This window comes from Oryctolagus cuniculus, chromosome 9 (genome assembly GCF_051225735.1).
Source record: "Oryctolagus cuniculus isolate XC-2025 breed Fujian yellow rabbit chromosome 9, ASM5122573v1, whole genome shotgun sequence".
In the NCBI taxonomy this organism is placed as follows: domain Eukaryota; kingdom Metazoa; phylum Chordata; class Mammalia; order Lagomorpha; family Leporidae; genus Oryctolagus; species Oryctolagus cuniculus.
This window is the reverse complement of record NC_142875.1, coordinates 128269559-128283851: the sequence shown is the minus strand read 5'-3', so window position 1 is coordinate 128283851 and position 14293 is coordinate 128269559. Positions and strand designations below refer to the sequence as shown.

The window sequence follows — 14293 nt, the reverse complement described above, 5'->3', positions numbered from 1 at the left end:
ATGTTTTATAATTCTCATAGTAAAGATCTTTGATGTCCTTGGTTAAATTTATTCCAAGATATGTGATTTTTTGTAGCTATTGTGAATCAGACTGATCTCAGAAGTTCTTTCTCAGCCGTGGCATTTTCTATGTATACAAAGGCCATTGATTTTTGTGTGTTGATTTTATATCCTGCCACTTTATCAAACTCTTTTTTTAGTTTGTCTTAGTGGAATCTTTTAGATCTTCCTATATATAAAAACATGTCATCTGCAAATAGCGATACTTTGACTTCCTCCTTCCCAATTTATATCCCTTCGATTGCTTTTTTTTTTTTTTTTTTTTTTTTTGCCTAATGGCTTCAGCTAAAACTTCCAGGACTATGTTGAACAGCAATGGTGAGAGTGGGCATCCTTCTCTGTTTTGATTCTTAGTGGGAATGCTTCCAACTTTTCCCCTTTCAATAGGACACTGACCATGGGGTTGTCATAAAATGCCTTGATTGTGTTGAGGAATGTTCCTTCTATACTCAATTTGCTTAAGAGTTTTCATCATAAAAGGGTTCTGTATTTTATCAAATGCTTTCTCTATCTATTGAGATAATCATACGGTTTTTGTTCTTCAATTTGTTAATGTGACACATAACATGTATTGGTTTACAAATGTTGAAACATCCCTGCATACTATGGATAAATCCGACTTGGTCCAGGTGAATGATCTTTCTGATGTGTTGTTGGATTCAATTGGTTTGATTGGCTATTTTGAGGAGTTTAGTTTCTGTGTTATTCATGGAAATTGGTCTGTAGTTCTCCTTCTCTGTTGTACTTTTTTTCAGGTTAGAAATTAAGGTAAGGCTGGTTTCATAGAAGGAGTTCAGGAGGATTCGCTCCCTTTGAATTGTTTTGAATAGCTTGAGAAAAATTGGAGTTAGTTCTTCTTTAAATGTCCCGTAGAATTCAGCAGTGAAGCTATCCAGTTCTGGGTTTTTCTTTGTTGGGAGGCTCATTATTACTGTTTCAATTTCCACCACAATTGCTGGTCTGTTTAGGTTTTCTCTGTCTTGATGGCTCAAATTAGGAAGGTTGTATATGTCCAGGAATCTATCCATTTCTTCTAGGCTTCCCAATTTGCAGGTACACAGCTCTCGGTAATAATTTCTGATGATTCTTTTTATTTCTGTGGTATCTGTTGCTACCTTTCCTTTTTCATCTGTAATTTTATTGGTTTGGGTCTTCTCCCTCTTTCTTTTGGCTATTTAGGCGACTCGTATGTCAATTGTGCTTGTTTTTTCAAAAAACCAGCTCCTCATTTAGCTGATCTTTTGTATTTTTTGTTTCAATTTTAATTATTTCTTTTCTCCTACTAATTTTGGGTTTGGCTTGCTGTTGTTTTCCTACGTCCTTGAGATGCACTGATCATTTATTTAGTGTCTCTGCAATTTCTTGTTGTAGGCACCAATTGCTATAACGTTCCCTTTCATCACTGTTTTTGCTGTATCCCATAAGTTTTGATATGTTTTATTATCATCTTAACTCATTTCCAGCAATTTTTTTATTTCTCTATTTCTTCTATGACCCACTGTTCATTCAGAAGCATATTGTTCAGCCTCTATGTGTTTATATATGTTCTACAGATTCCTGAGTTACTGATTTCCAGCTTCATTCCATTGTGGTTAGAGAAGATGCACAGTATGATTTTGATATTTTGAATTTGCTGACGTTTGCTTTATGGCCTAGAATGTGGTCTATCCTAGAAAAAGTTCTATGAATTGGTGAGAAGAATATGTATTCTTCAACAGTAGGAGGAAAAGTTCTGTAGATATCCGTTAGGTCTATTTGGTCTATAGTATCCATTAACTCTGTTGTCTCCTTGCTGATTTTCCCGTCTGGTTGATCTGTCCATTGATGAAAATGGGGTACTGAAGTCCTCATTACTGCTGTAATGAGAGTCTATGTCTCCCTTTAGATCCACTGACATTCCTTTTAAATATCCAGGTGCCCTGTAATTAGATGCATATACATTTTTAATAGTCACATTTGGGGCCAGTGCTGTGGCATAGCGAGTAAAGCTACCACCTGCAGTGCTGGCTCACATATGGGCACCAATTCAAGTCCTGGCTGCTCTACTTATGATCCAGCTCTCTGTTATGGCCTGGGAAAGCAGTAGAAGATGGCCCAAGTCCTTGGGCTCTTACACCTGTGTGGAAAGACCATGAAGAAGCCCCTGGCTCCTGGCTTCCGAATGGCGCAGCTCCAGCCCTTGTGGCCAACTGAGGAGTAAACCAGCAACGCAAGACCCCCCCCCCCAGCCTCTCCTTCTCTCTCTGTGTAACTCTGATTTTCAAATAAATAAATCTTTAAAAAAAGTCACATCTTCCTGTTGAATTGTTCCCTTAATCATTATATACTGCTCTTCTTTGTCTCTTTTAATAGTTTTTGAGTTAAAATCTATTTTATCTGATATTAAGATGGCTATACCAGCTCTTTTTTGGTTTCTATTAGCATGGAATATCTTTTTTCAGCCATTCACTTTCAGTCTGCATGTATCTTTGTTGGTAAGAAGTGTTTCTTGTAGGCAGCAAATAGATGGATTTTGGTTTTTAATACATTCAGCCCATCTATCTTTTAACTGGAGAGTTGAGGCTATTTACATTCAAGGTGGCTATTGATAAGTACCCATTTGGCCCTGCCCTTTTTCCAGAAATATTCTTATTGTTTAATTGGAATTTCCTTTGCACTTTTACCCAGAGACTTTCTGCGTTCACCTTCTTTCATAGTGATGACCCTGTTTCTGTGTGTAGCACATCCTTAAGTATCTTTTGTAAGACTGGATGGGTGGTGACAAATTCTTTCAATTTCTGTTTGTTATGGAAGGTCTTTATTTCAGCTTCATTCATAAATGAAGAGCTTTGCAGGGTATGGTATTCTAGCTTGACAGTTTTCTTAAGATTTGGAATATATCTTGAGATTCTCTCCTAACCTGTTGGGTTTCTGATGAGAAGTCAGCTGTGAGTCTATTTGGAGATCCTCTGAAAGTAGTCTGGTATTTCTCTCATGCACATTTTACAATCTTTATGTTTTACTGTGAAGAGTTTGACTACAATGTGTTGTGGTACAGATTTGTTCTGGTCATGTCTATTAGAAATTCTATGTTATTCCTGCACGTGTATGTCCCCTTTCTCCAAATTAGGGAAGTTTTCTGTAATTATTTCACTAAAAAGGCCTTTTAAACCATTCATTTTTTTATTTTTAAAAAAATTTTTTTATTTGACAGGTAGAGTTATAGACAGTGAGAGAGAGAGAGAGACAGAGAGAGAGACAGAGAGAAAGGACTGCCTTCCGTTGGTTCACTCCCCAAATGGCCACTATGGCCAGTGCTGCACCGATCCAAAGCCAGGAGCCAGGTGCCTCTTCCTGGTCTCCCATGTGGGTGCAGGCACCCAAGCACTTGGGCCATCCTCCACTGCCCTCCCAGGCCACAGCAGAGCTGGACTGGAAGAGGAGCAACCAGGACTAGAACCCAGTGCCATATGAGATGCCAGTGCCGCAGCTGGAGGATTAACCAAGTGAGCCACGGCGCTGGCCCCCTTTTTAAACCATTCTTTTCATGCCTCTGGAACTCCTTAGACCCATATGTTGATGGTATCCCCTAAGTCCCCAACATGCTTTTTAATTTCTTCTTCTTCTTCTTTGTTTTTGTTTTTTGGTCTGAATGTAAAATTTTCAAAGATTTTTCTTTTAACACAGATATTCTTTCTTCTGCCTCACTGGTTCTGTTAAGGCTTTCTGCCACATTTTTTATTTTATGTAGAGCATTCTTCATATCAAATATTTCATTTTGACTTCTCTTCAAAATTTCAATTTCATTGGAAAAAATTTCATTCATGCTACGTATGGATTTTTTTAATTTGTGGATTTGCTTCTGATTACTTTTAAGTAATCCTACAATCAATTTTTTGAATTCCATTCCAACATTTCTTCAATCTCTTTATCTTCACATTCTGGTACTGAAGTGTTGTGTTCCCTTGGGGTCATCAAATTATCTTTCTTATTCTTGTTTCTTGAATTGGTGCATTTATTTTTAGGCATTTGTGGAGATATTTGTTGGCATTTTCCTCCTGTGATAGCTTTTACCTTTGGACTATTCCTCTGTGGCTTAGTAGAGTGTCCGTTCTTTCAGCAAATACCCAGAGGCATGTGCTGCGTGTGGCCAGGGAACTCTGTTCAGTGCTCCAGGGTGAGGGGAGTATCCAAGGTGACACCCAAGTTGGGCAAGTTCAATCTCCTCTTTATTTTTTTAATCAGAGAGGAGGTTTGATCAGCTCTGCTGGTATAGTCTCATGTTCATCTCCTCTCCTCCAAGGAGACTAATGCCTGGGCACTAGCCCTAGTGGATACAATATTCCTCCATGCTGCCACAAGAACTACACAAAGGATACAGACTATCCTCAGTGTGAGCACAGATCCTGCAGCAATGACCCTCACCAGGGCATCAGAGATCTCCAAGCATGTGGAGCCACCCACAGTAACTGCCCATAGACCCTGCCACACCCTGGGCCTGCCCATGCAGCCACAGTGTTTTCACAATCCCAGCACACAAGGCTCCCACAGTCTTGAACACCCAGCTCCCCTGCCAATTCTCCTAGCCAGACTCAGTTGTCTCCTCTCAGCTGCTTTCTGGGCGTGCAGACATAAGCTGGTACAGCTGTTAGGTATGTCCACAATGCCACCCACCACCTCTTGGCTAGTTACAAGATGCCAGTGCTGTGTGGTCAGGGAGAGAGAAAAATGCCCTCTTTTTTTCCCTCTAGGTTGGCAGGTACACACAGGGCTCCAAGACAGACTCATGCCAGCCTCTTCCCACAGTTTTACTGCCAGTGGCTTGGGCTGCCGCAGGCTGGTCTCACCTAACTCCCCAAAGCTTGTGCTGAGGCTCTCAGGTGCTGGGGTCCTGAGTTGTGCGTGTTCACACCCTCCACACAGTTCCACAATGTCCCTTTTATTTACTCGGAGTTTCCTCTGCCGTTTTCTCCCTAACTCTTCCCTGAGACTGCAGTCTCTCCATTTATTTATTTTTTTAAGAAAGCCCCCTCCCTAATCTGCCATCTTAGAATCCTCAGTAACAGGATTTTAAAGTTTGACTACCTGTCAGAAATATCAGGCATCTTACTTTATAACAAATGACCAATAATTATGTTAAGAATTATATAACTTAAAAGAAAAAAAGTGAAGTTAACTAGAAAATTGTCATGCACTGATTCTGAGCATCCTGATCAAAGGTCACAACTGTCATCCTCCTGACTGTTATGGAACTAACACAATTATTATTTTTGCTCAGAGCAAGCTATTCTTACCAATTTTCAAAATTTGCATGACATTTAAGTGCTTTGGAAATTGGTGACCTGCTTAAGAGTTGGGTATCGGCCGGCACCCAGCTCAATAGGCTAATCCTCCACCCCACCAGCACCCCAGGTTCTAGTCCTGGTCAGGGCACCGGATTCTGTCCCGGTTGCCCCTCTTCCAGGCCAGCTCTCTGCTGTGGCCCGGGAAGGCAGTGGAGGATGGCCCAAGTGCTTGGGCCCTGCACCCCTTGGGAGACCGGGAGAAGTACCTGGCTTTTGGATTTGGATCAACGTGGTGCGCCAGCCGCAGCACGGCGGCTGCGGCGGCCATTGGAGGGTGAACCAACGGCAAAGGAAGACCTTTCTCTCTGTCTCTCTCACTGTCCACTCTGCCTGTCAAAAAAAAAAAAAAAAGAGTTGGGTATCTTCCACCTGCTATTCTTCTCTACTCTGGGCTCTGAGGAGTTGACCTTTGTAAACCAACTAAATGGGGTCCCTTGATCTTGAACTTCTGTTTGGGTGGAAGTAGCAACAGCCACCAGCAGGAAATCATGAGGGGGATAGAGGATGGGTCAGAGTATCCTCCCAGCTCCTTAATGGCTGGGTTGCCACAGAATAGCTGGGTCTCTTTACCAAACCAAAGGCCACCAATCCTCTTGGATGGCTTTATCAGAGCCCACTTTCTTAAGGTTTTGGTAATTGCCCCAACCCTCTACTCTCCCAGGAACAGAAGAGATGATGGCTTCATGCCACTGCTAAGGATAAAATAACAGATCACTCTTGCCATTGCTTTCCCTTAACACTGCATACACCTTGCAAATGACCCCAGTGTTACTTTCTCCTTGCTTATCCTGTCTGAATTTGCTCATCTGTTTCCTGCTTCGACCCTCAGTCATACACAGTCCTACATACTTCTAAGGATTCAAAAGACACAAGCCTATAGCCCAAAACAATTTATATCAAGCCTATAGCCCCAAAACAATTATATCCTAGCCAGTGGGAAAAACTGCACTGTGAGCAACATGCCATGAGCATGGACATCACTGTTTCTGATTTGGAGCACGACTCAATATGAGGTATAAACAGAAACTGAAAACCATTTGTCACTTTTCCCCCGGGATGAGTTAAGAGCACTCTACTTGGAAGTAACCTCCACATAGTAAGGATAACTAAGTAGGGCCTCATCTGGCTTATCCCCATTCTGTTTGTGTGAAAATACACACACACACACACACATATATATATACACAAGGCATTTACTTAATCATTTGATGTACATATATTTAAAATTGCATTTAATATATATTTTATATATGTATCTATATATCATCATATACATTACAAGGTGAATCAATAGCATAATTTAAGAAAAGTAAATTGTGCCTATTCTTCTTTTTTTTATTTTTTGACAGGCAGAGTGGACAGTGAGAGAGACAGAGAGAAAGGTCTTCCTTTTGCCGTTGGTTCACCCTCCAATGGCCGCCGCGTCCGGCACACTGCGCTGATCTGATAGCAGGAGCCAGGTACTTATCCTGGTCTCCCATGGGGTGCAGGGCCCAAGCACTTGGGCCATCCTCCACTGCCTTCCCGGGCCACAGCAGAGAGCTGGCCTGGAAGAGGGGCAACCGGGACAGAATCCGGCACCCCAACCGGGACTAGAACCCAGTATGCTGGCACCACAAGGCGGAGGATTAGCCTAGTGAGCTGTGGCGCCGGCCCTATTATTCTTATATAACCAACCCAGAGCAACAAACTAGAATGAAGTATTCTTTATATGGTACCAGGGGTAGGAAATGGAGGTGATATTGGACTAGAGGGTGGTAGGCTCAGCAAGCAAAGAGGAGTCAAAGAGGAAAGGACACCATGCCATTAGCCTGGCCCTGGCCACAAATCATTTCATACACCACAAAAGACTTCCATTCCTTGTAACCTTGCATGCCAGGATAAACCACGAACAACAGGAATTTCCTAAAAGCCCTAACAGGAAATCCTCAAACCTTTGCATCCAGAGATAAGCCACAAAAACAAGAACATCCTGTTTTCTTTACCAAAAGACAGAATGCTATGTTCCAACCCAGTCTCAGCTGTTAACTGCTGTGCTATGAAGAGTTGCCACGTCATCTGTGCTGTAAATTCCTCTGACTGCACTTGATAGCCCATGACATCTGAAAGCCTGATTTTCTAAAACTGCTAGTAAAAATGCATCCCTAGGCTTGCATCTGTCAGTGAATTTCATTTTGGTAAGTTCCTGAACAGGCAGTGGTTGGTACTGACTTTCTTAGGAAGTCCTGAGGGTAGATGCACCCGAGACTGTTTAACGGATGGGTAGGAGGCAGATACAGTCAGAAAGGCCCCAACCTTGACTTAAGGTTCTGCTATCCTGAAATTCTGAATAATTTTCTAAAGGACTCCACAAGTTATAGCCCTGGTCCAGGAGGCACCATTATAGGCTCTCCTAGCCACCAAAACAGATTAGACAGAGTAGATCTTGGGAGTCTGACAGTCCTTTTTAATTGGAAAAGCTCTTCCCCTATCTATACAATTAGACCTCAATTCTATTTCTAGTTTTTTAAAGACATTTCCATATTGTTTTCCACAGTGGCTGCACTAATGCACATTCCCAAGAGTCTGTAACATTTCCCTTTCTCCACACCCTCGCCAGCACTTGCTGCTCTCCATCTTTTTAATAAGCCATTCTGACAGGGGTGAGGTGGTATCTCATGATGATTTTGACCTGTATGTCCCTGATGGCTAGTGATACTGACCATTTTTTCATATATTTGTATTTTTTCTTTTGAGAACCATCTGTGCATGTCCTTTGTCCACTTCTGAGCTATACTGATTGCTTTTCAGTGTTGACTATTTTAAGTTCCTTGTATATTCTGGATAATCCTTTGTTGGATAAGTAGTTTGCATATGTTTTTCCTATTCTTCAGATATCTCTTTAATCTAGTAATTGTATCCTTTGCAATATATAATCCCATTTGCCTAGTTCTGCTTTTGAGGTCTTATCCAAAAAACCACTGCCTACATCAACATCTCCAAGTGTTTCCCCTATGTTTTCTTCCAGTACTTTGACAGTTCAGGTGTTATATTTAGGTCTTTAATCCACCTTGAGTTAATTTTCAAATATGGTAAGAGAGAGGGATCTACTTTCATTTTTCTACATACATCCAGTTTTTCCAGCACCATTTATTGAAAAGATTATCCTTTCTTCAATGTATTTTCTTGCCATCTATGAAACAAATCATTTAGCAATATGTACATTGATTGATTTATGGTTTCTCTGTTTTCCTCCACTAATCTGTCAGTTTTTATACCAGTACCATGCTGTTTTAATTACTGTAGTTTTGAAGTATGCTTTGAAGTCAGATATTATGATGCCTCTTCCTTATTCTGCTTTTTTCTTATTGTTCAGGATCACTTTCGCTATTCTGGGTTATTTGTGGTTCCATATAAATTCGGAGATTTTTTCTAGTTCTGTGTGGACTGTTACTGGTATCGTGATGAACACTGTATTGAATCTACAGATTGTTTTAGGTAATATAGACATTTTGACAATTTTTTTTTTTTTGACAGGCAGAGTGGACAGTGAGAAAGAGAGACAGAGAGAGAAAGGTCTTCCTTTGCCGCTGGTTCACCCTCCAATGGCCGCCGCTGCAGCCGGCGCACCGCGCTGATCCTGGCAGGAGCCAGGAGCCAGGTGCTTTTCCTGGTCTCCCATGGGGTGCAGGGCCCAAGCACCTGGGCCATCCTCCACTGCACTCCCTGGCCATAGCAGAGAGCTGGCCTGGAAGAGGGGCAACCGGGACAGAATCCGGCGCCCCAACCGGGACTAGAACCCGGTTTGCCGGCGCCGCAAGGTGGAGGATTAGCCTATTGAGCCACGGCGCCGGCTCCATTTTGACAATATTAATTCTTCCAACCCATGAACTTGGAACATCTTTCCATTTGCATATGTTTATCCGTTATGATTTCTTTCATTTATTTTATAATTTTCATTGTAGATTTCTTTCAGTTCTTTGTTTAAATGATCTAGTAATCCTACTTTTGGGTTATGATTTCTTTCAATTATTTTAAAATTTTCATTGTAGATTTCTTTCAGTTCTTTGTTTAAATGATCTAGCAATCCTATTTTTGGGTACATCTCAAAAAGACATGGAATCAGGGCCGGTGCCATGGCTCACTTGGTTAATCCTCCGCCTGTGGCACAGGCATCCCATATGGGCACCAGGTTCTAGTCTTGGTTGCTCCTCCTCCAGTCCAACTCTCTGTTGTGGCCTGGGAGGGCAGTGGAGGATGGCCCAAGTGCTTGGGCCCTGCACCCACATAGGAGACCAGGAGGAAGCACCTGGCTCCTGGCTTCGGATCGGCGTGGTGCGCCAGCCATTGCAGCCATTTGGGGGGTGAACCAACAGAAGGAAGACCTTTCTCTCTGTCTCTCTCTCTTGCTCTCTAACTCTGCCTGTCAAATAAAAAAATTTTAAAAAGACATGGAATCATTATTATCAAAGAGATATTTGCTACACCATGTTCATCACAGACTTTTCACAAAGTCTAAGATACGAAATCAACTAAGTTGATCTAGTTCTTAACTAGATGAATGGATAAAGAAAATGTGATATATATATATATATACACACATACATATAGACACATACACACACACACACACAATGGACTATTACTCAACCATAAAGAATGAAATCCTGCCATTCTCAGCAAAATGGATGGATCTGGAGGACATGATGTTAAATGAAATAAGCCAGACATAGAAAAACAAATACTATGTTTTCCCTCATTTGCATGGAAGCTAAAAAAAAATCTGAACGCAGAAGCTGGGAGGGACAGGAAAGGGTAGAGAGCATTTGGATAAAGGAAACCAAATCAGAGTTAAATCGAATAACTTCCCAGTGTTACACAGCATAGTGGGGTGACTACAGTTCACAATAACCTAGTTATATATTTTATAAGCAAACTAAAGACAGGAGTTCCAAGGATCCAATCATAAAGTAAGGTCAAAGCAGAAATGTTGATGACCCTGAGCTAAGCAATGCACATTACACACATGTATTGAAAAGCTGCACTGCAGCCCACAAATGTGTATACAATAAAAAAATTCTAAAAGAACATTAGAAGACATTTTAAGATTTTTAACTACCCACAGAGTAAGTTAACTCAATTAAATGTACTTTTTACATGAAAATAAATGACTCCAAGCTTCTTTGATGTTTATGATATCAGGCAAATATTTACATTTGACACCTAGAAGCTGCATAAATGATAGTTCTGAATTGTTCTATTTCACCTTCTGTGAAGTACACATACACCCTCAAGCAAGATTTCTTTCTCAATACTGTAAACAACAGAGGAGGACTTAGGCAAAGGGGAGGGATGGTCAATGGAATACAGGCACAGACTAAGTTCAGATTCTCTTGAGCTTTCTTTTCAGAGAATGTCCCAGGAAGCCTACCTTATAAGCTTGTACTTGGAAGGGTGCTGGGTACCAAACCACAACCAAGACAAGATTCCAGCCCCAAACACAAGGACATGTGCAGGTGCCAGCTCAAAGAAACCAATTTGTCTCCTTATAATACTAAAGTCTTCCAGAAACCATTTTCTAATCAAGGGATGTATGGCGAAGTATGCCAAATTTCTGCACCTGCACAATCCTGAGCCTTGCCTCTATATTCAATGACCTCAGGACTCTTAAGGAGTATGTATAGCCTCAGCTATCAAGATCATGCTGCCTCCTAGAGCAGGAAGGTACAGCTTTGGGAACTAACCTGTGTACTCGTTGTCTGTTGGTTGCAGCAAGTCTTTTAAATTCAGAATCCCTTAGCAAGAATGTTTGTTAGCCATACTCACCAGCAAGAACCCATTTGCTTCAGTAACAACATGTGTGTGAACAGAAGGAGCAATTTATTTCATCAAGTGTTTACTATAATGAGGGTTCGGCTACTTACATTTTCACTTCCTCAATTCCCATTCATCCCTTCCATTAACTGCTTCCAACAAGACCTCAAAGACCCTCAACAACGTTTCACTTTCAAGTCATGTCCTTCACAACCTCTGCTGCTTGTAGAAATTAACAATTCTTATCACTAGTTCATCTTCTGCAGTACTCCACATCCTGGCTTTGTCCTGGCTTTTTCCTTGATTGCCATCCAATAAATGTGTCCCTCAGCTGGTTCTCCAGTGTCTTGTTCTCTCTCTACAAATATACCTATTGATGAAGTCATTCATTTCTATACCTTCAGTGTTCACCAATATGCTTATAACTCCTGCTAAGAATATTTGACTTTCGGCTGGCGCTGTGACTCACTAGGCTAATCCTCGGCCTGCGGAACTGACATCCCATAGGGACACCAGGTACTAGTCCCGGTTGTTCCTCTTCCAGTCCAGCTCTCTGCTGTGGCCCAGGAAGGCAGTGGAGGATGGCTCAAGTACTTGGGTCCCTGCACCCGCCAAGGGAGACCAGGAAGAAGTACCTGGCTCCTGGCCTCGGATTGGTGCAGCACCGGCCATGGCGGCCATTTGGGGAGTGAACCAACAGAAGGCAGACCTTTCTCTCTCTCTCTCACTGTCTATAACTTTCTGTCTCTCTAAAATATATATATATATATATTTAACTTTCAGGGTATGTTGGTGGCAACAAACAGAAAATTCACCTCCAGGGGTTTGATCAACAACGGGAATGCATTGTTACCACAGGCATACAGCTGGTATCACGCTCAGGTTTTTCTCAATCAGGATGCCTGCAGCTGTTTTGTAATTCTCATACTCTGCCTTTCTGTTTAACTCCACTGAGCACGACAATTCTGAGAAAATGGAGTGCTGCTTCAGAAAGCACTGTTCCAAGACCAAGGAAGCTTCTTACCCCCAAATCTCCAGCAAAACATTTAATGGATCCCCTGCCCAGGACCTTATTCTATTGTTTGTTTAGATATGCCTTTTATTTAGAATTAATGAACAGGTCAGAACCAGGATTTAAAACACACACACACACACACAAAGAATGAGCGCTCCCTTTGGGTAACAGCTGAACAGTGTGTTTTGTAAGGTGGGAACCGGGAAACAGAACAGAACAAACTTCCACGGATGGGTTAACACTAGGTTATGTTTTTGTAAGGATTCAAGGACAAGAAACTTCCTTATCACGATGTGTCAGGTACACTGGAATCTCCTGTTTTCAGGGTTAGATATGGCGCATCTGAGATCTACCTGTGTCCCTAAAGTCTGTTTATGGGGCACTGGATTAGCCTGGTCGGGGGGCTGGGTGCGGGAGCTCAGATCCCGGCAATGGCCCCCCGAACCCAGGCGTGGAAGGCGGCCCTGACCCTATTTTCCTCAGAACTCGGTTAGCCTTCGGCACTGGGGCCCACGGTAGTGGCGCCCCCAAGCTGGAGCGCACCCCACTCTTCCCTGTTCATCCGGGACGCGACCTGACTGAGTTAATTGCAGCAGGCTGCAGCGAAGCCGCCCCGACCTGAGTTAAATGCAGCAGGCTGTTCTGCACGCCCCGTCCTTGCCGGGACCCCGGCCGTCTCTGTGGTACCCGGCACCGGCACACGCGGACGCCGGCTCGGCACTTACCACACGGCCACGGCGCTCCCCACGCGAAGGCGGAGGGCCAAAGTGCTCAGGTGCCCACACGCAGGCTCGGATCCTCCACGACCCCCGAGGACGAGGGGTGACGACCCCCGGAACACACCCCGCCCAGGCCGCCCGCTCCCGTCTGACGCCGCGCGCGTGCTGGGGCGCAGCAGCAGACGCCAACGCGCAGGCGTGCGGAAACGGCGCGTCACGTGCCAGCGCTTGAGCCAATCGTATGGCTCGCTCGTCCCCGACTCCGCCCCTGCAATGGTCACGGATTCGCTTTCTTCGGGGACCACGTCGGAGCTTCGTGGCTGTGATAAACCAGGGCAGAGGAGCGTAGCAGGCGACTGCAGCATGCCTCGGATCTACCTGATTCAGTGGCGAGAGTCCCCGAGTCAGACGTTCTCAGCACCTCACAACCTGGGGGGCAGGCTTCTAGTACGACCGACGGGCCCCCAAGTCCCTAGGAAATAATTGTAAAAACAATTCAAAGACTTGCCCTACATCACGAGGGCCCACTCACCTTTGTGGTTTTTTGTTTTTTTGTTTTTGTTTTTGTAAGATTTTATTTATTTGTTTGAAAGGCAGAGTTACAGAGAGGCAGAGAGAGAGAGGGAGAGATCTTTCATCCGCTGGTTCACTCCTCAAATGGCTCAAGGGCCAGAGCTGCAGCGATTCGAAGCCAGGAGCCTCTTGCAGGACTCCCACGCGGGTGCAGGGGCCCAAGGACTTGGGCCATCTTTTACTGCTTTCCCAGGCCCTAGCAGAGCTGGATCGGAAGAGGAGCAGCAGGGTCTCGAACCAGTGCCCAAATGGGATGCCAGCACAGCCGTCAGAGGTTTTACCCCTGTGCCACAGCACAGGCCCCACCTTTGATCTTTAAAATACTGTTAACACACCACATACAGGCATCAGGCCGCTTATACAACAGTGGTCCCATAAAATTATAAGGAGCTGAACTCTGGCCTCAGAATAAGCCCTTAAGGCATTCGGATCTGGCTAAAAAGCCCATGAGAGTTTTGTAGGCATAGAAAGCTAAGACACTGTGGCAAAAATAAATGACCTAAATGAAAGATCTCTGTGAGTAAGATCCCAGCAGAAAGAATGGGCCTTCAAAGAAGGAGTTACCTTTCTCTGAAGGGAGGAGAGAACTTCCATTTGACTATGGCCTTATCTAAATAAGGTCGGAGTTTGTGAACTCAAGAGGCTTCCATAGCCTTGGGAGCTCACGACAAGAGCCTCGGGTGATGACTGACTTCACAAATAAGAGGGTCAATTGTTAAATCAACAACTGGAGTCACTGTGCACTTGCTCCCCATGTAGGATCTGTCCTTAATGTGTTGTACTATGCGAATTAACGGTAAAACTAGTAC

At 43.4% G+C, this 14293-nt stretch overlaps 1 protein-coding gene across 8 annotated transcripts in view; it reads right to left on the bottom strand.

Moving 5' to 3' along the window:
- LOC149124766 (uncharacterized) overlaps positions 1–13416 on the bottom strand; it is a 168056-nt gene extending 154640 nt beyond the window's left edge. For 2 of the 8 annotated variants that reach the window (XR_016213034.1, XR_016213038.1), the window contains exon 1: positions 12918–13416. Coding sequence is in view for 2 of the 8 variants with exons in the window: in XM_089303970.1 (XP_089160096.1) it covers positions 12918–13276 (359 nt within the window). In the remaining 6 variants the exon portion in view is untranslated. Of the gene's footprint in view, positions 1–11998; positions 12143–12917 lie in introns of those variants that run through there. The other 6 variants (XR_016213032.1, XR_016213033.1, XR_016213037.1 and 3 more) reach the window with 5 other exon arrangements.
- Between the last annotated feature and the right edge of the window lie 877 nt (positions 13417–14293).